Source organism: Neoarius graeffei, chromosome 17 (assembly GCF_027579695.1).
Source record: "Neoarius graeffei isolate fNeoGra1 chromosome 17, fNeoGra1.pri, whole genome shotgun sequence".
NCBI classification, from domain to species: domain Eukaryota; kingdom Metazoa; phylum Chordata; class Actinopteri; order Siluriformes; family Ariidae; genus Neoarius; species Neoarius graeffei.
In genome coordinates, this window is record NC_083585.1 from 61354035 (window position 1) to 61379177 (window position 25143).

Genomic DNA, 25143 nt, shown 5'->3' on the forward strand with positions numbered 1-25143 from the left:
TGGCTTGCCATCATTGTTGGAACAAGGAATTCTGAATTATACCAGCAAATTCTAAAGGAAAATATCAGGACATCTGTACATGAACTAAATCTCAAGAGAAGGTGAGTCATGCAGCAAGACAGCAACCCTAAGCATACAAGTCATTCTACCAAAGAATGGTTAAAGAAGAATAAAGTTAATGTTTTGGAATGGCCAAGTCAAAGTCCTGACCTTAATCCAATCGAAATGTTGTGGAAGGACCTGAAGTGAGCAGTTCATGTGAGGAAACCCACCAACATCCCAGAGTTGAAGCTGTTCTGTATGGAGGAACGGGCTAAAATTCCTCCAAGCCGGTGTGCAGGACTGATCAACAGTTACTGCAAATGTTTAGTTGCAGTTATTGCTGCACAAGGGGGTCACACCAGATACTGAACGCAAAGGTTCATATACTTTTGCCACTCACAGATATGCAATATTGGATCATTTTCCTCAATAAATAAATGACCAAGTATAATATTTTTATCTCATTTGTTTAACTGGGTTCTCTTTATCTACTTTTAGGACTTGTGTGAAAATCCGATGATGTTTTAGGTCATATTTATGCAGAAATATAGAAAATTCTAAAGGGTTCACAAACTCTCAAGCACCACTGTAGATGTGACTTTTCATACTAAGAAATTTGAGAAATTTAAATTTTTCATGTTTCTATGGAAATAATTTCAGACTTAGTCTCTCAGGTTAGTCTTAGGGGTAGGTTTTGTTTCTGTAGCAGAACTTGAAAACTGAGAATATGGTCTTGAAAGTTGGTATGTGTTGATTAAATAATGTATGTGCCTTTTGATACTAAGAAATGTGAGGGATTTTAATTTTTAGCTCACCTGGACCAAAGGTCCGGTGGGTTTATTCCATGGGCTGCTGAGGTCGGTGTAAAGAGGTAGGGTTGGGTTCCTGCAGCAGAACTTGAAAAACTCGATTTTAAAAGCTTTTATGACTTGTGCCATTTTTGTTCCTGAGTCAGCGTCATAAAAATTCCAGCAATGATGTAAAAAAAAAAACTTTCAAATATGCAATATGTGGTCCTGAATTAATTTAAGTCATAGGAATGCTAATTTTCAATGACTTTTCTTTAAAGCCATGCCTGCTTTGTCTGTCACAAGCTCTTTTCTGTGAAAATGAAACTCTGCAGACTCAAAGAGGGCCCCCCCCCCAAAAAAAAAAAAAAAAAAACGAAACAGGAACCACAGTGCAGGCATTGGTGAAATGTCAGTATCGAGTATGTGACATTATACTGAGTTCAGCAGTTTGTGTGCAAGATAGTTATCTCAAATGCAATGAAAAGTGTCATTTAGGACAAAAAAAATGCCAATATCAGCTTCAAAATTAGATTGAATTTTGCTTTGTGTTAACAGCAAAATCAGAGGACCCAAAGTTTGCACACAGCATCCAGGTTTCAAAGAGAGAAACATGTGGGTTTGAGGTTTCTACCTCAAAATTCATTAGCTCAGGAGTTATAGCAACTTTAAAAGTGCAGCCTTCCAGCTCCATATAAATGTCAGTCATGTGGAGTCTAAACAGTACTGTATGTGCAGTTTCAACTCTAGTTGTTGATATGCAGAATAGAGTGGACCTGAAACATAAGGCAGAGTACAAATTACCCAAGACAACATTCCACGGCACATCATTTCTTTAAAGCCACGCCTGCTCTCTTTGTCACAACCTCGTTTCTGTGAAAAGGGAAATCTGCAAACTCTCTCTCTCTCTGTGTTTTTAGGAAAATGGCTGAACTCCAAGCTGCTTCTCCTGCTCACTGTTACGCTGGACCTGGAGATGTGGAGTGTGATTTCTGTATTGGAAGAAAACGCAAAGCCACTAATTCCTGTCTGGTGTGTCTGGCCTCCTATTGTGAAGTTCATCTTAAACCTCACTATCAGTCTCCTGCCTTTAAGAAGCACAAGTTAGTTGAAGCCTGTGCAGAGCTCCAAGAGAAGATCTGTTCTGAACACCACAAACTGATTGATATCTACTGCCATACTGACCAAAGCTTCATCTGTTATTTATGTATGATAGATGAACACAAAGACCACAATACGGTTTCAACTAAAGCAGAAAGAACTCAGAAACAGGTGAGAACTGCATGTCATTCTAATTTTTTTTTTCAAGTAAATTGATAGAAGTTCTAGTGAATTTTTATCCAAAGGTAAAGGGTTATTGGTGAAGTGTGAAACAGGACCAGGCAATGTACTTTAAACAGCCAACGCCCAACAACCGTGGAACAGAATTTTACAACTAAATGGTGTAGATGACTGTCTGAAAACACTATAACAACTGTATTGTTTGTTTATCTATTTTCACTTTCACATTATTTTACAAATTTCAATTGAGAAAATGTGGAACTTTGAAAACTTTGACAGAAAGAAACATTTGTAGTAACTTCATTAGGAAGAACTTGGCTTTGGGTGTGGGCTTTCTCACAAACATCAGTTTTTCATCACTTGTGGTTTCATGGTCTACAGTTAAAAGTAAGAATTTTATCTTTCCGAATGCTTGTAGATTCATGGTGTACTTCAACACAGTGAATATTTCTGGAATACCTTCATATAAACTACTTCTAGATACTTCATATCACCAGAGTGACACTGGTATTTCTCCCAAACGCCACTTTCAAACAAAACCAGAACTCAATATATAAAAGGTGCAGAAATTAATTCATGTAATTGAATTTTTTTTTTTTTTTTTTTAATTCTGGTTTTGCCCTTGGGAGTCTGGTTGTTGTTTCTCTTCCCCACCCCACACACACATGCACACTTTTTTTTTTTTTTTAAATACTCTGTATATGACTAATGATTCGCAAGTCCTGCCTGGACTTGCAAACATCAGTAAACATTATAATATTGATTCACTGAGCTGCTCTTAGAGAACTGATTAAATGTATTTTTTTTAATTTGCTCTCAGATTGAGCTAAAGGAGGAGCAGAAGAAATTCCAGGTGAAGATGCAGAATAAGAGCCAAAAGGTGCAGCAGGTGAAACAGACTATGGACTCTATTAAGGTAAGAACTCATTCTCTTTCTCTCACACACACACACACACATATATATTCTCTCTCTCTCTCTCTCTCTCTCTCTCTCTTAGATACTAAAACTCCATTTACAGAATACAATACAATTAAGTTGGTCAGAAAAACTGTTGCAACTTTTCTGGAAATGGGGTTTGTAAAATTATTATCTAACAGTTATTCCACAAAATCGAGTCGTACATGAGCTGATAGCCGATGAGGTGCGTAGCACTGAGTTGTCTATAAGTCATGTACAATGAGATTGAGTGGAATAACTTTTATTCTATCCACATTCACTGGATTTTGAAAAACAGAATATTTTTATTTTTTGCAAATTCGTTAAAGAAAAACTTTATACAAAACATTGGCCAAAATAATTTCCACTTAGAATGTAAACAAACCGGCAAAATGACAGAAGCAATTTGTGGAGAAATGCTACAATAATAATTCTTGAAAAAGAAAAAAAAGATACTTTCATTCCAAATTTTGTTACTTTGTTTTTGTATTTTTCAGGGTTTTGTTCTTCTTTAGGTTTTTTTTTTTAACAGTTGTCAAACCAGCTTAAAGGTTCATTACTACCACCGACTGGGCTGGAGTGTGGAACAGGAGATACTGAAGGGGGGGAACTATATTCTTTTAGCTATTTCTGTTTCTTTTAAATACTTGATGATGGTTTCTGGGCTTGTGTTTTCGAGTAGAGTCTTTATTTCAAGATGGCGCCGCAAGAGTGGCAGCTAGTTGCAGTAGCTCCGAGCGTGTTTGTGTTTTGGTATGTTTTTGTACTTTTTTCATGTTTCTGCACTAGTCTCAGTCGGAAGTGTGCACCTCGGGATATACTACTCACGAGACTGCATTTGTATTTTTCTCTTTTCCTTTCTGGGCCTAGTTAAATCGGCATCAGCGGACCCTTTTAGCCATGGCTCCATTGTTTACACTCAGGAGCAGCTGTTAGCACTGCAGTCACACCAAGGTACTCCCCGTGGAAAGACCGGTGATTCCTGTGGAATTAAGGAGAAGGGGATGCAGAGCTGGAATGAAGTGCCAGGAGAAGAAAAGACGGTATAAACCATGCATACCGTCTGTCATCATGGGAAACGTAAGATCTCTCCCTAATAAGATGGATGAGCTAATGGCGCTAACCAGACTGCAGAGGGAGTATGGGGAGTGTAGCCTTATGTGCTTCACAGAGACTTGGCTGAATGAACTCTCACCTGACTCGCACATCACTCTGGACGGATTTCAACTCGTGAGAGCAGACAGGAAAGCCAAGGAGAGTGGTAAGAGGAAAGAAGGGGGTATAGCGATGTTTGTGAATGACAGATGGTGTAACCCGGGGCACATCAGGGTAAAGGAGCAGTATTGCAGTAAGAACATTGAACCGATGATGCTGCAGCCTGTGAGCTCTTACACACTACAGTGTCAAAGCTTCAGACGTCGCACCCCCAGTCCCTGCTACTAATCTCCGGTGACTTCAATCATGCTTCCCTGTCCTTCACTCTCCCAACCTTCACTCAGTATGTGAAATGCCACATCAGAGACAATAGAACTTTGGATTTAATGTATGTGAACACGAAGGATGCATATAGTTCATACCCCTCCCCCCGCTGGGCTGTTCTGACCACAATCTGGTTCACTTGTCCCCTGCATACATGCCTATGGTGAATAAACAACCACCCACCAAGAGGTATGTAAGGAGCTGGTCTGAGGAGACCAGCATGGCACTGAGGGACTGCTTTGACACCACGGACTGGGATGTGTTGTGTGAACCTCACGGGGATGACATTGATAGCCTGACAACCTGCATCACGGATTACATTAATTTCTGTGTTGAAAACACTGTGCCAGTCAGGAAGGTACGGTGTTTTCCCAACAATAAACCCTGGGTGACCTCTGAACTAAAAGCCCTATTAAACGAGAAGAGGGTTTTTAAATCTGGCAACAAGGAGGAGATGAGGAGAGTGCCGAGGGAGCTGAAGAGGGGGATAAGGAGAGGCAAGGACAGCTACAGGAGGAAGCTGGAGGAGTGCCTCAAGGGGAGCAACACCGGAGAAGTATGGAGAGGCCTGAAAACCATCTCTGGCCACACAAAGGACAGTGGGAGGGGCCCTGTATCTGGGGGCCAGGACTGGGCAAATGAGTTGAATCTCTTTTTCAACAGATTTGACTGTGCCACCCCACCCTCCCCCACTCACCATAGTCCTGACCTGTCTGTGTTATCACTCCACCCCCCATAATACCTCTGACACCAACAGCTCCCTCCTCACACCACATCACCCCCCTCCGCTCCCTGCCAGACCAATCCACACACTCCACCCCCGACGTCACTCTACAGGAGTCACACCTCGGCTACACCCCTCATCTCTCCATAACAGCTGATCAGGTGTTGAAGGAGCTGAGGAGGATCAAGATGAGGAAAGCTGCTGGCCCTGATGGTATCAACTCCAGACTGCTTAAGGACTGTGCAGATCAGCTCTGTGGGATTCTTCTGTACATTTTCAACATGAGCCTCAGTCTGGAGAAAGTTCCACTTCTGTGGAAAACATGTGTGGTTTCAGTTCCCAAGACTGCGCACCCCAGGGAGCCCAACCACTTTCGGCCAGTAGCTTTAACATCTCACCTCATGAAGATCATGGAGAGGATTGTTCTCTCCCACCTCCGACACCTGGTGAACAGCGAGATGGACCCCCTGCAGTTCGCATATTGACTGGGCATTGGTGTGGATGACGCCATCATTTACCTGCTACACCGGTCACTTTTGCATCTGGAGGGCACTGGGAGCATTGTGAGAATCATGTTCTTTGACTTCTCCAGTGCTTTCAACACAATCCAGTCATCACTGGTTAGAGGGAAGCTGGAGGGAGCTGGTGTTGACTGCCACCTGGCTGCATGGATCATTGACTACCTCATTAACAGACCGCAGTATGTGAGGCTCCACGACTGTGTGTCTGATGTGGTAGTCTGCAGCACAGGGGCTCCACAGGGTACAGTGCTCTCTCCTTTCCTCTTTACATTTTACACATCTGACTTCAGCTACAACACGGACAGCTGCCACCTCCAGAAGTTCTCTGATACAGCCATCATTGGACGTGTGTCAGAGGGGGACAATCTGGAGTACAGAGAGGTCATCACCAACTTTGTCGCCTGGTTTGAACTGAACCACCTGCGCATCAATGCCTGCAAGACAAAGGAGGTGGTGATCGATTTCAGAAGGATGGTTTCCCAAATTGCACCAGTGAACATCCAGGGTTTGGACATTGAGATCGTGGAGGAGTACAAATACCTGGGTGTTCACCTCAACAACAAACTGGACTGGACTAACAACACCGATGTCCTGTACAAGAAGGGCCAAAGTCGTCTCCACCTCTTGAGAAGACTGAGGTCTTTTGGTGTGTGCAGGACACTGCTTAGGACTTTTTATAACTGTGGTAGCATCAGTGATTTTCTACGCTGTGGTCTGCTGGGGCTGTGGAAGTTCAGAGAGAGACAGGAACAAACTTAATAAACTGGTCAGAAGGGCTGGCTCAGTCTTGGACTGTCCTCTGGACTCCATTGAGGTGGTGGGTGAGAGGAGGATGTTAGCCAAGCTGACCTCAATCATGGATAACCCCTCTCACCCCCTACATGAGGCTGTGGGGGCTTTAAGCAGCTCTTTTAGTAGTAGACTGCTACACCCACAGTGTAAGAAGGAGAGATACCGCAGGTCATTCATACCGGCTGCTGGCAGACTGTATAACACCCACAACTTGTAATGTAGCACCAATAACCTGTTTGTCGTTATATTTGCACTACTTCACCACTACTACCTTTGCCATCTCTTATCGATGCAATTATGTGCAATAATATAGGCCTTAAACTATTTTAATGCATACTTGTATATATTAGTGTGTGTGTATACAGAGTCTACCTGTAATGTACGATTTTTCCGAGCTTCTCAACAAGGCAATTTTTTTCTATACTTTTTCACGGTAGATGATGCAAATAGCCCTCTGTATTTAATCCTTTGTTTGTCTAATTTTTATTTTCAGTTTTATTTATCTGTTTGACTTTTTCTTGCTACTGTAACATGTGAATTTCCCCGATGTGGGATGAATAAAGTGAAATCTAATCTAATCTAATTTCGTCCTCGGTTGATTCAGCAACACACTCCGCCATTTTGTTTTTCTCTACTCATGGTATGAGCTGATAGCCTTGTAGTAGAGTAGCAAATCAGAGCATGTGATTGCTCAAATCCAGTGAATGCGGATAGAAATTATATATAAAAAAATCTCCTTCTCACCCCCAGCGGGGGGGTGGTATCCATGTCATCCTCAAGCTCGGGTCCTCTACCAGAGGCCTGGGAGTTTGAGGGTTCTGTGCAGTATCTTCGATGTTCCTAGGACTGCGCTCTTATGGACTGAGGCTTCAGATGTTGTTCCTGGGATTTGCTGGAGCCACTCTCCCAGTTTGGGGGTTACTGCCCCAAGTGCCCCCACTACCACAGGGACCACGCAACCCTTGACCTTCCACATCCATTCCAGCTGCTCTTTCAACCCTTGATACTTCTCAAGTTTCTCATGTTCCTTCTTCCTGATGTTGGCGTCAGCTGGGATCACCACATCTATCACCACCACCCTCTTCTGCTCTTTGTCCACCACCACTATGTCCGGTTGGTTAGCCAGGATCTGTTTGTCAGTCTGGAAGCTGAAGTCCCACAGAACCTTGGCCCTGTTGTTCTCAGCCACCTTCTGTGGTATGGCCCATTGGGACTTGGGTACTTCTATTCCATACTGGTTGCAGATGTTCCTGTATACTATCCCAGCCACTTGGTTGTGCCTCTCCATGTACGCTGATCCAGCTAGCATCTTACACCCTGCTGGACTGTTTCAGGGGCTTCTTTGCACAGTCTGCATCTTGGGTCTGATCTACTCTGGTAGATCCTGGCCTCTATGGCTCTTGTGCTTATGGCCTGTTCTTGTGCTGCCATGATTAGTGCCTCTCTGCTGTCTGTCAGTCCTGCATTATCCAGCCACTGGTAGGATTTATTGATATCAGCCACTTCTATCTGACGGTGGTACATGCCATGTAGGGGTTTGTCCCTCCAGGTTGTCTGTTCCTCCTCTGCACTCATCAGGGTTCTGCTGCCTGAGACATTCACTTAGCAGTTCATCCTTTGGGGCCATCTTTCTGATGTATTCTCGAATTTTCGATGTTTCATCCTGGACCGTGGTCTCGATGCTCACTAGCCCTCGGCCTCCATCTTTCCGCTGTGTGTGTGCATATATATACACACGTGTGTGTGTGTGTGTGTGTGTGTGTGTGTGTGTGTGTGTGTGTATGTATATATATATATATATATATATATATATATATATATATATATATATATATATATATAATATAATATAAAAGGACACAAACTGCTGAAAAAGTAACTGCTGACACCTTTCTGTTTTAGCCAGCATTAGCCTTTTCAGCAGTTTGTGCTACAGTAGCTTTTCTGTGGGATTGGACCATATGGCCTAGCCTTCATGCCACATGCGAATCAATGAGCCTTTGACACCCATGACCCTGTCACCGGTTGTCCTTCCTTGGACCACTTTTAGTAGGTACTAACCACTGCATACCAGAACACCCCACAAGATGCGCCATTTTGGAGATGCTCAGACCCAGTCATCTCACCATCACAATTTGGCCCTTGTCAAACTCACTCAGATCCTTACTGTAACGGCCAAAGTAGAATTCATATAGATGTGAATTACAATTTATGTTACATGGTATATATAATTTCATTTGAGTGTGTAATTTCATATAAGTAGTTTATTAAGATGATGAATAATATGTGGCAAGGTTAAAAGAATCAGAATTCATATGTTAAGAATTAGAACTGCCTCACGCTTCTTAAGAATTCATATGTGAGGAATTAGAACAAGAATTAGAACTGTCTCACACTTCTCAAGAATTAGAATTAGAAGTCATTCAGCTATATAAGAACTGTCTCGCGCTTCTCAGGGTAGATCTCGAGAAGCCGTGGAAGCGAACAGTTTTTCTTACCTGACACTCTGACTCTCTGACTCTCTGATATTGACTCACCGACTCTCTGTATCTTAGAACCTTTGTAATAGTTAAACGAGGATTAAAGTTCAACTTTCAAGACGTTTCAAGTGGATTTATTGCAAGGCACAGAGACACTGAGAGTGGAAACAGTTACTTTGGGACAGAGACTTCGTCAGCATAAGCTATAGCACTTTTCTCAAGGTCTCACTACGAACGAGCCTCTACATTAGTAAGAAAAACTCGCTTGACATCGGATTACAAAACGCTGGAGAGGTTCGCTGAAACTGGAAAGAAGATTCATCGAGGGATTTACAGAGGGACTTCTGAACTTTCGCGATCGCGCGCTACACTCGTGGCTGGTGATTGACAAGTGGACATGGCTGCAACGTGACTGTCGCAAGTGGAATCGGAACGAAAAACCGGACCGACGTTCAAAGCAACCATGACGGATGAAGAAGAAAAGACGGTAAGCCTTCCAAGGGAAAAACGTCAGCGTAAACCAACACAACGGTCATTGGAAAATAGTCTGCAGACAAGAATTGACTCCAGAAGAGCAAAGCTAAAGAAACTGACTGAGAAAAAAAATGAATTGCGTGAGTTAATGTATGATGATGCAAACGTGGAAAATATAACAAAGGAATTGTTAACCGAGTATGAAGAGCTGATAGAAGAATTCAGTAAGATAAATGCTGATGTCAAAGACCTGTACAGTCAACTTGGATACATAGAGAATATGAATACAGATCAAAGTGATTGGTTTCAGCCAAGATATGATAAGCAATGCAATTTTGTGCAAGAGGTTAGATCATGGATACAGGATGCAACGCATCACATAGAAGAGTCTGAAAGAGTGAACAATGAGGTAAATCCTGAAGATAGCATTTCAGTTACATCCAGAAAGAGTAAAAAGACCAAGTCTGTCTCTTCTGCTTCTGTAGCATCATCGGTTCGCTCGGAGCGCTTAAAAGTTGAAATGGAGAAAGCTGCTTTGTTAACCAAGACAGCCACATTGAAACAGAAAAGGGCTTTGGAAGAGCAGGAGCTACGGCTCAAAGCTGAAAAGGAAAAACAGAAAAGGGCTTTGGAAGAGCAGGAGCTATGGCTCAAAGCTAAAAAAGAAGAGTTGGAGTTACAAGCAGAGCTCGCTGCATCAGATGCAAGATTAGCAGTGTTAAGAAAATATGAAGGCTCAGATGTGTCAAGCGGCTCTAAAGGCAGTAGAGTGGATTCACTGACGGCTACACGGAGACAACATGTCAGCTGCAATAGGAACAGTGGGGCTAGTAATGTATCTCAGCATAGCCATAGTAGTGGAATAGCTGCCGATGCAACGCCTGTTGTGCGACAAGAGCCTGTTACTTCAAAGGGCAATTCTGCAAACACAGATAACCTGGCTTCTGTCATGCAACGCCAAAATGAGATAACTGAGAGTCTAATAAAGCAACAAAAGCTATCTACATTGCCATCGCCGAATATTCCAGTTTTTAAAGGAGATCCAATGGAATACCATCTATTCATGAGAGCTTTCGAGCATTGCATAGAAAACAAGACTGAAAACAGCAAAGACCGGCTTTATTATTTGGAACAGCACACATGTGGTCAGCCTAATGACTTAGTGCGCAGCTGTCTTCATATGGACCCTGAACGGGGCTACCCTCAAGCCAAGAAATTATTAAAGGAGCGCTTTGGTGACAAATATAAGATCTCGATGGCATACCTGGATAAGGCTTTAAATTGGCCTACTATCAAGTCGGACGACGCTAAGGCACTTGAAGCATATGCTCTGTTTCTGATCAACTGTAACAATGCAATGTCGGATCTAGAGTACTTGGATGAGATGGAGAATGCTGCGAACATGCGCACAGTCATCTCCAAGCTCCCATACAGGCTGAGGGAGAAATTCAGGAGTGTCGCCATTGACATTCAGAAGAAAGATCGGCGAACAAAGTTCCAAGACGTGGTGTCATTTGTAACCAAACAGGCTGAAATGGCAGCACACCCTGTGTTTGGTGAAATCTCAGGTCAAACAAAGCGCCAACCTGAAAAACCAGCTGGCAAGAAAACCATCATAACGCTAGCCACTGAAGCTAAAGAGCAGAGGGTAGTGAAAGATGTCGCTGGTGCCGAGAACAAGAAAGCTAAAGAGAAGAAACCAAACATGAACATGGCTTTCGTGAAACCTTGCATCTTCTGTCAGGGAGAGCATACCATGGAACAGTGCAAGAAACTTCAAAAAAAGCTGCACAAAGAAAAATTGGAATTCCTTAAGAGTAAAGGACTCTGCTACAGCTGTCTTATAGGAGGACACATGAGCAGTGCCTGTGAAGAAAAGAAGAGCTGTGAGATGTGTTCAGCTAAACACCCTACACTGTTACACATGAAGCAGAAACCTAAAGACATAACAAAAGAAGACACTTCAAGGGAGGAACCAAAAAAGGAGTCTTTACAGGAAGAACAAACTGTGGTCAGTGGATTCGTGGATGCAGGGGAAACTTGCTCTCAGATGGGGGCTGGGGGTGTAGGAACCGTCCTCGCCATTGTTCCGGTGAGAGTGAAGGCAAAGAAAGGCAACAAGGTGCTGACCTGTTATGCGTTTCTGGATCCAGGGAGCAACGCCTCCTTTTGCACTAACAAGCTAGCCAACAGCCTTAACCTGCAAGGAAAAAATGTGAACATCCTACTTACTACTATGGGAGACCAAAAGACCGTCTCGTGCAAGGTGTTGCCAGACCTAGAAGTCAGCAGTCTGGAGGGGGATGACTTTGTCGGGCTCACTGGTGTGTTTACACAAAGGGCCATACCTGCTAGTCAGGAGAATATCCCAACCCAAGAGGACGTGGATAGGTGGCCACACTTACGAGGTGTACGAATTCCATTGATCAAGGCGGATATCGATCTTCTTATTGGGACTGATGTCGCAAAGGCTTTAGAGCCAAAAGAGGTCATCTGCAGCGTGAAAGATGGACCGTATGCAGTACGTACAGTCTTGGGATGGACAGTGAACGGGCCGCTGCGTGAGAACATCAGAAGCTGGTCAAAGGACGGATACCCACAGATCCAAATTAATCGGATATCGGTGGCTCGACTTGAAGAATTGTGGACCCAGCAATTCAAATATGATTTTCCCGAGAATGCTCAAGGAGAGCAGCTTGAGATGTCAAAGGAAGATCAACTGTTTATGGACAGAGTCACCACATCCACAAAACTGGTTGACGGTCACTACTCTATCGGATTGCCATTGAAGAACAAAGATGTGAAAATGCCTAACAATAGAGCAATGACAGAGCAACGAGCGCTCAACATGAAAAAGAAGCTTCAGAGAAACCAGACGTTCCGAGAGGAATACGTCAGCTTCATGAACCAGGTCATAACCAAGGGATACGCCGTCAAGGTCCCAGACGAAGAGCTTAACAGGAGTGATGGAAAGGTGTGGTTTATTCCACATCATGCTGTCTACCACCCCAAGAAGCATAAACTTCGAGTGGTATTCGACTGCGGTGCTTCATATCAGGGAACCACACTTAACGAGCAACTACTGCAAGGGCCTGACATGACAAGCAGTCTGGTTGGAGTCTTAACACGATTTCGTCAGGAGCCAATCACAGTTATGGCAGATGTGGAGGCCATGTTCCACCAGGTCAAGGTCCCATCTGAAGACGCAGACCTTCTCAGGTTTTTATGGTGGCCTGACGGGGATATCTCAAAGGAGCTGCAGGAGTACAGAATGGAGGTACACTTGTTCGGAGCCACCTCTTCACCCAGCTGTGCGAACTATGCGCTGAGAAGATGTGCCGAGGACAACAGGAGTACTTTTGATGCAGCAGCTGTGGAGACAGTGTTGAACAATTTTTACGTCGACGATTGTCTAAAATCAGTTAACTCAGAACAGGAAGCGATCAAGCTACTCCACGACTTGATGGCCATTTGTCAAACAGGAGGCTTTAGACTGACAAAATGGACGACCAACAGTCGAAACGTGTTGTTAACCATTCCGCTTGAGGACCGAGCAACAGGAGTCAAAGATCTTGATCTCGACCAGGACTCATTCACCATCAAGAAAGCCTTGGGAGTACAATGGTGCATCCGGTCAGATCATTTCAAGTTTCAGGTGAACATCGAGCAAAAGCCTTTTACCAGGAGAGGAATCCTGTCTACAATGAGCTCTGTCTATGATCCACTAGGAATGTTGTCACCAGTCATACTACCTGCTAGAAACATCTTGCAAGAATTGTGTAGACTAAGAACAGCCTGGGATGACACTGTGCCAGAACACCTCGCACAACAATGGACCAAGTGGACTGAAGAACTCCAACAGCTCACTGACTTTGGAGTAACTCGATGCTTTAAGCCACCTGAATTTGGCAAAACTTCATCGACGAATCAGCCCCCAGAGGATCATGGCTAATGGGAAGAATCGTGAAGACTGTGGAGGACGAACATGGAGTCGTCCGCAAGGTTCGAGTCAAGACGAAGATGAATGAACTTAAGCGGCCGATCACCAAACTCTGCCTGCTTCAAGAAGCAGAATGAAAAGGACTGTTAAGTACATTCAATGTTGTAATTGTTTCTAGGATAGAAAGCAATTAGGGGCCGGGTATGTAACGGCCAAAGTAGAATTCATATAGATGTGAATTACAATTTATGTTACATGGTATATATAATTTCATTTGAGTGTGTAATTTCATATAAGTAGTTTATTAAGATGATGAATAATATGTGGCAAGGTTAAAAGAATCAGAATTCATATGTTAAGAATTAGAACTGCCTCACGCTTCTTAAGAATTCATATGTGAGGAATTAGAACAAGAATTAGAACTGTCTCAGACTTCTCAAGAATTAGAATTAGAAGTCATTCAGCTATATAAGAACGGTCTCGCGCTTCTCAGGGTAGATCTCGAGAAGCCGTGGAAGCGAACAGTTTTTCTTACCTGACACTCTGACTCTCTGACTCTCTGATATTGACTCACCAACTCTCTGTATCTTAGAACCTTTGTAATAGTTAAACGAGGATTAAAGTTCAACTTTCAAGACGTTTCAAGTGGATTTATTGCAAGGCACAGAGACACTGAGAGTGGAAACAGTTACTTTGGGACAGAGACTTCGTCAGCGTAAGCTATAGCACTTTTCTCAAGGTCTCACTACGAACGAGCCTCTACACTTACACTTGCCCATTTTTCCTGCTTCCAACACATCAACTTCTTCAGGAACTGACTGTTCTCTTGCTGCTGAATACATCTCACCTCTTGACAGGTGCCATTGAAACAACAAATATACAGGGTTAGTCAAAATTATGTTAAGACTTAAATGGTAGAAACCAATCGGATCTGTCATGGAAGTTCATCAATGGCGTACTGCTGCACCATCTGTAAGTAGATGTCTGACATCACTGTTGGGTGTCAAAAAAGTAGGGTCCAATTAGACCAGCATCACACATTCAGGAGAAAAATAATCCATTGGTCTTAACATAATTTTGACATGTATAACACGATCATAGTAAGAGAAAGGGTGAAAGAGTTGCTCTTTAGATAATGCTCCACACTGCGTGTGCTTGCTCTAACAGAAGCGTTCACAGGCAGCAGTAGATGACAGTGAGAGGATCTTTACTGAGATGATCAGCTCCATGGAGAAAAAGTGCTCAAAGGTGACAGAGCTGATCAGAGCTCGGGAGAAAGCTGAACTGAGTCGAGCTGAACGAGTCCTGAAGCAACTAGAGCAGGAGATTGCTGATCTTCAGAGGAGAGTCACTGAGCTGGAGCAGCTTTCTCACACGCACGATCACATCCACTTCCTCCAGGTAACACTCACTGTCTGATCTACAGAGGGCGCTGTTCCTCACAAAGTTTCCTCCTAAAAGCTCATTACAGCAACAATAAATGTTCCTGTCTGAGATCCCAAGTGTGTCTTTGGTCTGATTCAGTCTGAGATTCATTCGTTCCTCTCCTACACTTTTCTCCTTCTCTATTCTGTGTTTCCTCTCTGTAGAGTTTCCCGTCTCTCTGTGTTTCTCCTGGATGTGACGACTCACCCAGCTTCACTGTCAATCAGCATCTCTCATTTAATGGAGTGAGGAAATCTCTCTCAGATCTGAAAAAACGAGTCGAGGAAATCTGTGAGGAGGAATTCAACATAACCCATCCACAAGGTAAGAGAGCGTTTCCTGCCGGAAAAATCTGTTTGGCATCACAGTGAAGAAGAATTCATGTAACAGGAATAAGAAGTAGGCAGGAACAAGAATACCTTTACAAGAGTAGATTAACATTGACCTTGTAAGTTACATCGAATCCAGAAATGAATCTTACTGACCAAATGAATGTTATACATATGCTAAGAATTGAGATTAAGTTAAATGGAAAATAAACAGCAGTAAACAGTGATAAACTATTCTCACCTCATCAGCAGCTATTATCCTGCCTTCATCCCTACATCAAGGCCATCAGAATGTAAAAACACACATTACAACCCTAAATGTTTTGTTGGTCAACTTCATTTCACACGTTAATAGACATCCGTTCTGGCATTTCAGGCCTGCAACACATTCCAAAAAAATTTGGAACGGGGGAAATTTAGGACTAGTAATTCTTCTTTTGGCTGCCCCCAATTCGGGGTCACCACAGCAGATCTTTCGTATCCATTGCTCCCTGTCTTCCGCATCCTTCTCTACCACACCTGCCACTTTCATGTCCTCTCTCACCACATCCACGTATCCCCTCTTTGGCCTTCCTTGTTTTCATGTGCCTGGTAGCTCCATCCTCAACATTCTCCTTCCCACATGCTCTGCATCTCTTCTCAGGATGTGCCCATACCATCTCAGTCTCATCTCTCTTAGCTTCATTCCCAAGCTCTCCATATGTGCTGTCCCTCTGATGTGCTCATTCCTTATCCTGTCCAACCTTATCACTCCCATCACAAACCTTAACATCCTCAACTCCGCCACCTCCAACTTTGCCTCCTGTCTCTTCGTTAAGGGTACGGTCTCCAATCCATACATCACAGCTGGTCTCACTACTGTCTTATACATCTTACCTTTCACTTTTGCTGGGACTTTCCTATCACAAATGACTCCCAAAATCCTTCTCCAACTGCTCCTTGCTACTGCTCACCTTCATTCCTCTTTGTTCCAATGCATACCTCCATCTCTGCAAACCCAGCTCAGCCTCATTTCTACTTTCACCACATCACTATCATCTGCAAACATCATGTTCCATGGTGACTCTTGCCTCACTTCGTCCGTCAGGCTATCCATCACTATGGCAAACAAGAAAGGACTCAAAGCAGATCTTTGAAGTCCCACCTTCACCTTGAACCATTCAGTCTTTCCAACTGCACACCTCACTGCTGTTTCACTGTTCTCATACATGTCTTGCACCACTCTGATATACTTCTCATTCACTCCACACTTTCCCATACAGTACCATAACTCATCTCTCGGCACTCTATTGTATGCCTTCTCCAGGTCTACAAACACACAATGTAGCTTTCTCTGGCCTTCCCTGTACTTCTCCATTAACATTCTTAAAGCAAAAATTGCATCCGACATGCTTTTCCTTGGCATAAACCCGTACTGCTGTTCACAGATTGCTACCTCTCTTCTCAATCTCGCCTCCAATACCCTTTCCCATAGCTTCATGGTGTGGCTCACCAATTTTATCCCTCTGTAATTACTGCAGCTCTGTACATCTCCCTTATTCTTGTATATTGGGACTAGCACACTCTCCATTCATTTGGCATTTTCTCATTCTCTAGGATCTTAAACAATCTCATTTGGAACGCCACAACCGTCTCACCCAAACATCTCCAAGCCTCAATCGGGATACCATCTGGTCCGACTGCTTTCCTAGTCTTCATTCTTTTCATGGCTGCCCTCACCTCATCCTTACTAACCAACTCTGCTTCCTGATTTGCTGTCTCCAAAAAATCTGACCTTTTCTCTCTTGGATTATCCTCATTTAATAAATTCTCAAAGTACTCTTTCCATCTTGTTAATACACTCTCTTTGTTTGTCAGCACATTTCCATTTACCCCTTTCATCACTCTTACCTGCTGTACATCCCTCGCTTCCCTGTTTCTCTGCCTAGCTAGTCTGTACAGGTCTTTCTCTCCTTCTTTAGTCTCCAGTCTTTTGTACAACTCCTGGTATGCATCTGCTTTTGCCTTTGCTACTGCTCCTTTTGCCTTCGCTACTGCTCTTTTTGCCTTCTGTCTAATCTCTGTATAAACGCCTGCTTTCCTTATCTCTCTGGTTGTCCCAATTCTTCTTTGCTAGCCTCTTCTCTTTCATGATATCCTGCACTTCTTTGTTCCACCACCATGTCTCTTTGTCTTCCTTCCTTCTTCCCGATGACCACCCTAGCACCTTCCTTTCTGCCTCTCTTACTAGTATAGCAGTAGTATCCCAATCTTCTGGCAGACTTCCCTTGCCACTCAATGCTCATCTCATTTCTTCCCTAAACTCCTTCTGATGATCAATCTCTTTTAGTTTCCACCACTTAATCTTTGGCTCCACTATTTCATGCTTCCTCTTTTTCACTTTCAAGCTCATCCTGGACATGACAACTCGATGTTGTCTAGCTACATTCTCCCTGCCATCACTTTGCAGTCTCCAATCTCCTTCAGGTTACCCCTTCTGCAGAGTACTGTATGTAGTCCACCTGTGTAGATCTTCCTCCACTCTTAAACATCACCCTGTGCTGCTCTTTCTTCTCGAAGTATTGACTATTGCCAAATTCATCCTCTTTGAAAAATCAACCACCATTTGCCCTTCCACACTTCTCTCTTGCACCATATCTGCCCATCATCTGCCCATACTTCTCCTCGATTTCCCTTGCCAACATGTCCACTGAAATCTGCTCCTATCAACATGTGCTCTTCCCTCCGTATACTTTCTACCACTTCATCCATCTTTTCCCAGAAAGACTCTTCATTCTCACATCCAACCTGTGGGGAATACACACACAACATTGATTACCACTCCTTGAATCTCCAACTTCTTGCTGATCACTCTATCTGATACCCTCTTCACATCAATCACACTGTTGACCAACTCTCCTCTCAAAACAATACCAACACCATTTCTCTTTCCATCGACTCCATAATAAAACAACTTGCATCCACCTCCAGTGTTCTTGGCCTTCCTTCCTTTCCATCTCATCTCCTGCACACACAATGTCCAACGTCCTTCTTTCCATCATACCTGCTAACTCTCGCTCTGCCAGTCAATGTTCCCACATTCAGTGTTCTGACCCTCAATTCTAAGCTCCTTCCCTTCCATCTTTTACGCTGTCTCCTAACATGCCTCCCCCCTCTCTTTCTCCTTCTCGGTTTTGATGCAATAGTAGCATACTTTCCACTGGCACCCTGTTGACCAACTGTACCAGAGGTGGTCATTGTTAACTTGGGCCCCAACCGATCCAGCATGGTATTCTTTTCAATCCGCATGTTAGATTTGGCACAGTTTTACGCTGGATGCCCTTCCTGATGCAACCCTCTCCAATTTATCCGGGCTTGGGACCGGCACCAAGAGTACGCTTATGCACCCCCGGTGGCTGGATTAAATTTAGGACTAGTAATGAGGTAAAATAAATAATTATATGATTTGAAAGAGGTGATGTTAACAGGTGACTGTAATCATGATTTGATACAAAATCAGTCTCCAGGAAAGGCCTAGTCTTTGAAGAGCAAAGATGGACCGAGGATCTCCAGGTTGTCAACAAATCCATGAGAATTTGAAAAACAATGGTCCTCAAAGAAAGATAGGAAGGGTTTTGGATATTTCACCCTCTACGGTGCATAATAGCATTAAACAATTCAAAGAATCTGGAGGAATCTTGCAGTATCAAGGGCAAAGGGCTCAAGCCTAATCTGAACCCCCATGATCTCGGTTTCCCTCAGACGGCACTGCTTCAAGAACTGTCATTCATCTACAGCTGATAGAACCACATGGGCTCAGGATTACTTTGGCAAATCTTTTGTCAAGCATTACAATACAGAATTACATCCACTAATGCCAGTTAAACCTTTACTGTGTAAAAAGGAAGCCTTATGTTAACTGTGTTCAGAAGTGCTGTTGACTTCTCTGGGCTTGGAGGCATCTGGGATGGACCATCACACAGTGGAAACATGTATTGTGGTCAGATGAATCAGTATTCCAGGTCATTTTTGGAAGAAATGGACGTCCTGTGCTCTGAAGATGAAAAGGACCAACCAGACTGTTACCAGGAACAAGTCCAAAAGCAAGGGTGCATCATGGTATGAGGTTGTCAATGCCCTTTGCAAAGGTAACTTCCACTTCTGTGATGGCACATTAATCCAGAAGAGTACATTGACATTTTAGAGCAACATATGCTGCCTTCAAGATGACATCTTTTCCAGGGAGATTTCAACAAGAAAATACAAAACCATGGAAGGACAGTCATATAATTTGACCATCTACTGGTGTCCCACATGGCTCAGTACTTGGTTCGCTTCCATTCTCCCTCTATATTCAATCTCTTGGTGAAGTCCTATCCTCACATGGGTTCTCATACCACTAGTATGTGGTTGACATTCAACCCGTCCTCTTCTTCCCTCCCTCAGGCATGATGGTTCTGCTCAGATCTCAGCATGTCTGGCAGACATCTCCTCATGAATGTCAGCTCATCAGCTGAAATTTAATCCCAGCAAAACTGAACTGCTTTTCATCCCAGGTGATTAATCCCCACATCAGGATCTTGTGATCTCCCTGGACAAGGATCTCTCTGATTGCACCTTCAGTCACTGCACACAACCTTGGGGTAGCCATGGACAATCAACTGTCCTTTTCCTCTCACCTTGTGAATGTGTCATGCTCATGTTGATTTCTCCTTTACAATATCAGAAGGATTCATCCATTTTGATCCACAGAGGCCATTCAGGTGCTTGTTCAGTCCCTTGTCATTTTGAGACTGGACTACTGCAACTTTCTCCTGGCAAGTTTTCCTCAGCGCCATTCAACCTCCACAACTGATCTAGAATGTAGCTGCATGACTTGTTCCCAATGGTCCCAAGTTCTCCCAAACTACCCCATTGCTGCGCTCTCTACAATGGCTTCCTATAGTTGCCTGCATCAGATTTAAAACACTAATTCTTGCCTATAAAGCCAAAAATGGACCAGCACTTGCTTCCCTCAAAGCACTTATAACAGCCATGGGGAAGCCATGGCCTAGTGGTTAGAGAAGCAGCTTTGGGACCAAAAGGTTGATGGTTCAATTCCCTGGAATGGCTGAAGTGCCCTTGAGCACTTAACCTTAACCCCCAACTGCTCCCCAGGCTGCTCTGGGTATATTGTACGTCCCTCTGGATATAAGCATCTGCTAAATGCCATTAATATAATGTAATAACACCCTGCACTACACCACGCTCCCTCCAAATCTCTAGCACTGCTTGACTGGTCCAGCCATCTCTCAGAGTACAAGGAAAATATGCATCAAGACTCTTCTCGGATTTGGTGGTGGAATGAACTTCCCTAGTTGTCCAAATAGTTGAGTCACTGACTGTCTTCAAATGACATCTAACTCTTCCTGATCTACCTTAAAAAAAAAAAAAAATAATAATAATAATAATAATAATTTTTCATCTTCATGCTTCAAACTGTTTCCATGTCATTTGTTCAGTCTCCATTTTGTCTGTGTCTCCACAGCTGCGGCAGTTCAGATGGTTTTACCCTCAGAACCAAAGAGCAGAGAAGATTTTCTGCAGTGTAGGTGTAAAACACACACTTTTAATAAGTAGAAAGTGTAGGACATATAAATATATCTGTATTGTTGATCTAAATTTGATCCATTCAGTATTTAATTTGACAATGCTTGTTCTCTTACAGTACGTGTTTTTTAAGTCAAAATAAATTTTTGCTCAGCAAGAATTTCAAAGAAAATCAAAAAGTAAAAAAACCAAACAAACCCCATGCTTCCATAAGTATTCACACCCCCCAAGTTTCCCAAAGCTCTTTTTTTTTTTTATTTGTTTATTCAGTAAATAATCATACAAACACTATACATGTAAATATGACAATTAAAAACCAGGATAACACATGAAAGCAAAAATTGCTTATTTCCATTGTGGTCCTATTGGTCACGTGGCAATCATGATTACAGGTGAAAGTTTGTTAATAATAATAATAATAATAATAATAATAATATTAATAATAATAATAATAATAATAATAATGGGAAAAAGAAACTGTAAATAATAATAAAAACAAAAAAAATAGCAAAAATATTATAAAATAAAAAACTTAGACTAGACCTAAATAATGATAGAAAAAACCTATAAGATAACAAAAATGACAGGGAAAATGGACAAAGGACCTATCTAAAAATAGATAAGTGCTCAATTCCTGGCGATACAATTCACTAAAAATGACGCTTAACAGCAAATTTAGGACATTAGTTTTAAATTTGCTGTTAAGCATTTTTTTTAGTGAATTGTATCGCCAGGAATTGAGCACTTATCTATTTTTAGATAGGTCCTTTTTTCCATTGCTGTCTTACAATTGACTTCGAATTGGCCTTGACATGTGAAATATTAAAATGGCTCCCCTTTTTTTTTTTTTTTAATAAACAAAAACCACCTCATTTGGACTATCACTGAGATGGTCAGTCTGAAGAAAAGGAGTGAAAATGAACACTAAGGAGCATTCAAAGGAAGTCATAGAAGTTAAGATAAAGTAAGAGTTTCATAACTTCAGGAATAGGGTGTAAAATTATATCTAAGAGGTTTGATATCCCAAGGTTGGTACAGTGGTGTAGTGGTTAGCACTGTCGCCTTATAGCAAGAAGGTTCTGGGTTCAAGCCCAGTGGCCAACGGGGGCCTTTCTGTGTGGAGTTTGCATGTTCTCCCTGTATCTGCGTGGGTTTCGTCCAGGTGCTCCGGTTTCCCCCACAGTCCAGAGACATGCAGGTTAGGATAATTGGTGGCTCTAAATTGAAATGTGCATAATTGCAATTAATAATGAAGATATGGAGTAATCAATTCCTAATGAGCAGTTTCCACACACATCACTTCTCCTCCCTCAATTCTTCACTGATTTAGATTCTTTCTGGCATGAAGGTCGGGGGACCCAGGATGCATAGAATTTCTACCCAGATTTGCTTCATTAGTTATTAATGAAGTTATGGACTAATTAAGCCTTAATTCAACAGCAGTTCAACAAAAATTGCTTCTCGGTCAAATCATTGCCGTTTTTGGATTCTTTCTGGTAAATGGGTCGGTATTTCTAGGGTGGATATGGCTTCTATATAGTGTGTATATATAGCTTGCAACATTTTATTGTGCAAGGTGGCCCATTTTAGATTGTTTGTTTGTTCTGGACTAGATGGGGTCGGAGTGAGCTATGCCGTCATTGACCATCTCGTTAAAGGTGTTATTGGAGCAAAAGGTGGTTCTATGAGGTGCTAGTCTGAAGGGGTTGAATGCTTATGCAAGCTACATTTTTTCAGTTTTTTTTAAAGATCTACTAACAAATTTATCTCATCTCATTATCTCTAGCATACATGTCAACCTTTGGTCAATCAAACCTGTATAACCAACCTCCAAAATCCGTATTTCCCTTATAAAATCCTTAAGATGCAAATTAAAATAATTTATCTAAAATTTGAATGATAATTAACAATGATATATATCCAAGTTACTTTTTATTCAATATTAATAACAACAAACCTTGAGAATGAATACAAAGCTCCAATGTTTGACAAAAACAGTGTCCCTCTAATGTTCTGAATTGTACTCCATGACAGCTTTTTTAGCAGTCTGCACCAATACCTCACTAGGCTGCATGTCACAGCAAGTGTCTGTGTTGATCTTGCCGGAGTGCCCATTCAGAATCTTTTCAGTCACTAGTGAAAGTCGCTCAGGTGGAAAGACGCGTTTCAAACAAAATGTTACTTCCCGGTTGGCGGGATTCTCGCAATGCGGTGTGCGCATGATCAAAGTGGAATGAAGTCTCGCTACCACAAGATAACACGCGATTTCATAAGACTCTTTACTGGCGGTTTGTGCTTTCTGTGGTGTACAGTACATTTGTAAATGTTATGTGCTCTTTTATCATCGTGGGAATTGATTATAGCTCTAAATAAATATTGAAGGTTTTTTTTTAAAGAATCCATATAACTATTTGTACGCCCGTATACTACGATTATTGAATCAAATCCGTATAAAATACGGACATTCCATATAGGTTGACATGTATGCTCTAGCCGCTTTATCCTGTTCTACAGGGTCGCAGGCAAGCTGGAGCCTATCCCAGCTGACTACAGGCGAAAGGCGGGGTACACCCTGGACAAGTCGCCAGGTCATCACAGGGCTGACAGACACAGACAACCATTCACACTCACATTCACACCTACGGTCAATTTAGAGTCACCAGTTAACCAAACCTGCATGTCTTTGGACTGTGGGGGAAACTGGAGCACCTGGAGGAAACCCACGCGGACACGGGGAGAACATGCAAACTCCACACAGAAAGGCCCTCGCCGGCCACGGGGCTCAAACCCAGACCTTCTTGCTGTGAGGCGACAGCGCTAACCACTACACCACTGTGCCGCCCACAAATAATTTATATTTACTTGAAAATATTCAAAATTTAACTTTAAAAGCACACTGATTTGCAATAAAAAATACTGGCTGGAACAATCTGTGTAAGTTTTATTTGTAATCCAGATGAATCTGATGACTTTTAATGGCCTTAAATGAACTGCAAGGCGCTGTATCATAAATCCTGTGATTAACATCTAATCTGTGTACATTTTATTGTTTTAGATTTCTGTGATCTGACTCTGGATCCAAACACAGCACATCATCATCTCATTCTGTCTGAGAAGAACAGAGCAGTGACACGCAATAGGACAGACCAGCGATACTCTGATCATCCAGAGAGATTCGACTTTTATGCTCAGGTGTTGTGTAAGGAGAGCGTGTCTGGACGCTGTTACTGGGAGGTGGAGTGGAATGGTATGGGTGTGGACATATTGGTCTCATATAAAGGGATCAGCAGGAAAGGAGAGGGTAATGAGAGTGGGTTTGGATTGAACAAGCAGTCCTGGAGTCTGCAATGTTATCCTTCCTCTGTCTGTTTCTGGAGGAAAAACATTAAGACTGAGCTCCAAGCTCCAGCATCTTCCAGAATAGGAGTGTATGTAGATCACATTGCAGGAAAGCTGTCCTTCTACAACGTCTCTGACACGATGAAACTCATACACAGCATCAAAACCAAATTCACTCAGCTGCTATACCCCGGGTTCAGGATATGTTACTATCACTCAACTATGAGGTTATGTGATCCAGATTCCAAACCCAAGTTAGAAAAAAGTTGAGGAGGCATGAAAAATGTAAATTTAAAAAAAGAAAAAAAAGCATTGACTTCAAAATTAACAGTCACTTTCATCACGTTGTTGACAAATAATAGCAAAATTACAAAGTAGTAAATGGTTTACTGTCTCAACATTTTTTTTTTAAATGTGTCAAATTTTGGAACGGAATCAAAATTGAACTGTTTATTTTGAAAATAAAAATCATGAGGTAAAACAAATGATGTGCTTTTTTTATGAGTGAAATACTATTTATTCAAATATTATTTGTAAGTCATTACTTTCAGCTTTAATTTCACTTTCAACATATCGTCCCAACTTTTTCTGATTTGGAGCTGTAAAATGTTAGTAAAAGTGTTTAGTGTTCACTTTTTTTTTTGGGGGGGGGGGGGGGGGTTACATACATATAATGATATATGTAGAGCGAGAGACACAACAGGTTACAATACGACACTCAGGTTTCACCAGAACACTTGTAAAACACCTCTCCGAACCCCCCCCAGGGCAACAGTGAACAATAGGTTTGTAGAATTATACGAGGTGGGTGGAGCACAGAAGCACGGCAGGCCAGTACAGAGTTCTCAATCACTCTTTTATTGACAGCTTTTCAGCTTCTACACGTTTATTCATATATCACTATATACACACACATGCCACACACACGTGTTCTGGTCAGGAGGGAGCCCGCTCTGCTCTCGCTCACCTCCTTAAATAGAGCGCGGTCACTGGGGAAGACACACAAACACATTAATCAACCTCA

At 42.4% G+C, this 25143-nt stretch overlaps 2 protein-coding genes across 3 annotated transcripts; both read left to right on the top strand.

Moving 5' to 3' along the window:
• The first annotated feature begins 1523 nt into the window (after positions 1 to 1523).
• Positions 1524 to 24604, top strand: LOC132864376 (tripartite motif-containing protein 16-like). Of its 2 annotated transcripts, XM_060897797.1 has the most exons (6): positions 1525 to 2102; positions 2932 to 3027; positions 14626 to 14859; positions 15048 to 15207; positions 20719 to 20778; positions 23836 to 24604. In XM_060897797.1, the coding sequence occupies exons 1-6, from the start codon at positions 1755 to 1757 to the stop codon at positions 24387 to 24389; spliced, it is 1452 nt and encodes a 483-aa protein (XP_060753780.1). In that variant the 5' UTR covers positions 1525 to 1754; the 3' UTR covers positions 24390 to 24604. The 2 variants fall into 2 exon arrangements, with proteins under 2 accessions (XP_060753781.1, XP_060753780.1); XM_060897798.1 differs by lacking the exon at positions 14626 to 14859 and having other exon boundaries at positions 1524 to 2102.
• LOC132864368 (uncharacterized) lies at positions 8432 to 14605 on the top strand. The gene is made up of 2 exons (XM_060897786.1): positions 8432 to 13603; positions 14051 to 14605. Exon 1 carries the CDS (start codon positions 9508 to 9510, stop codon positions 13468 to 13470), a length of 3963 nt encoding a protein of 1320 aa, XP_060753769.1. The 5' UTR covers positions 8432 to 9507; the 3' UTR covers positions 13471 to 13603; positions 14051 to 14605.
• Positions 24605 to 25143: the final 539 nt, after the last annotated feature.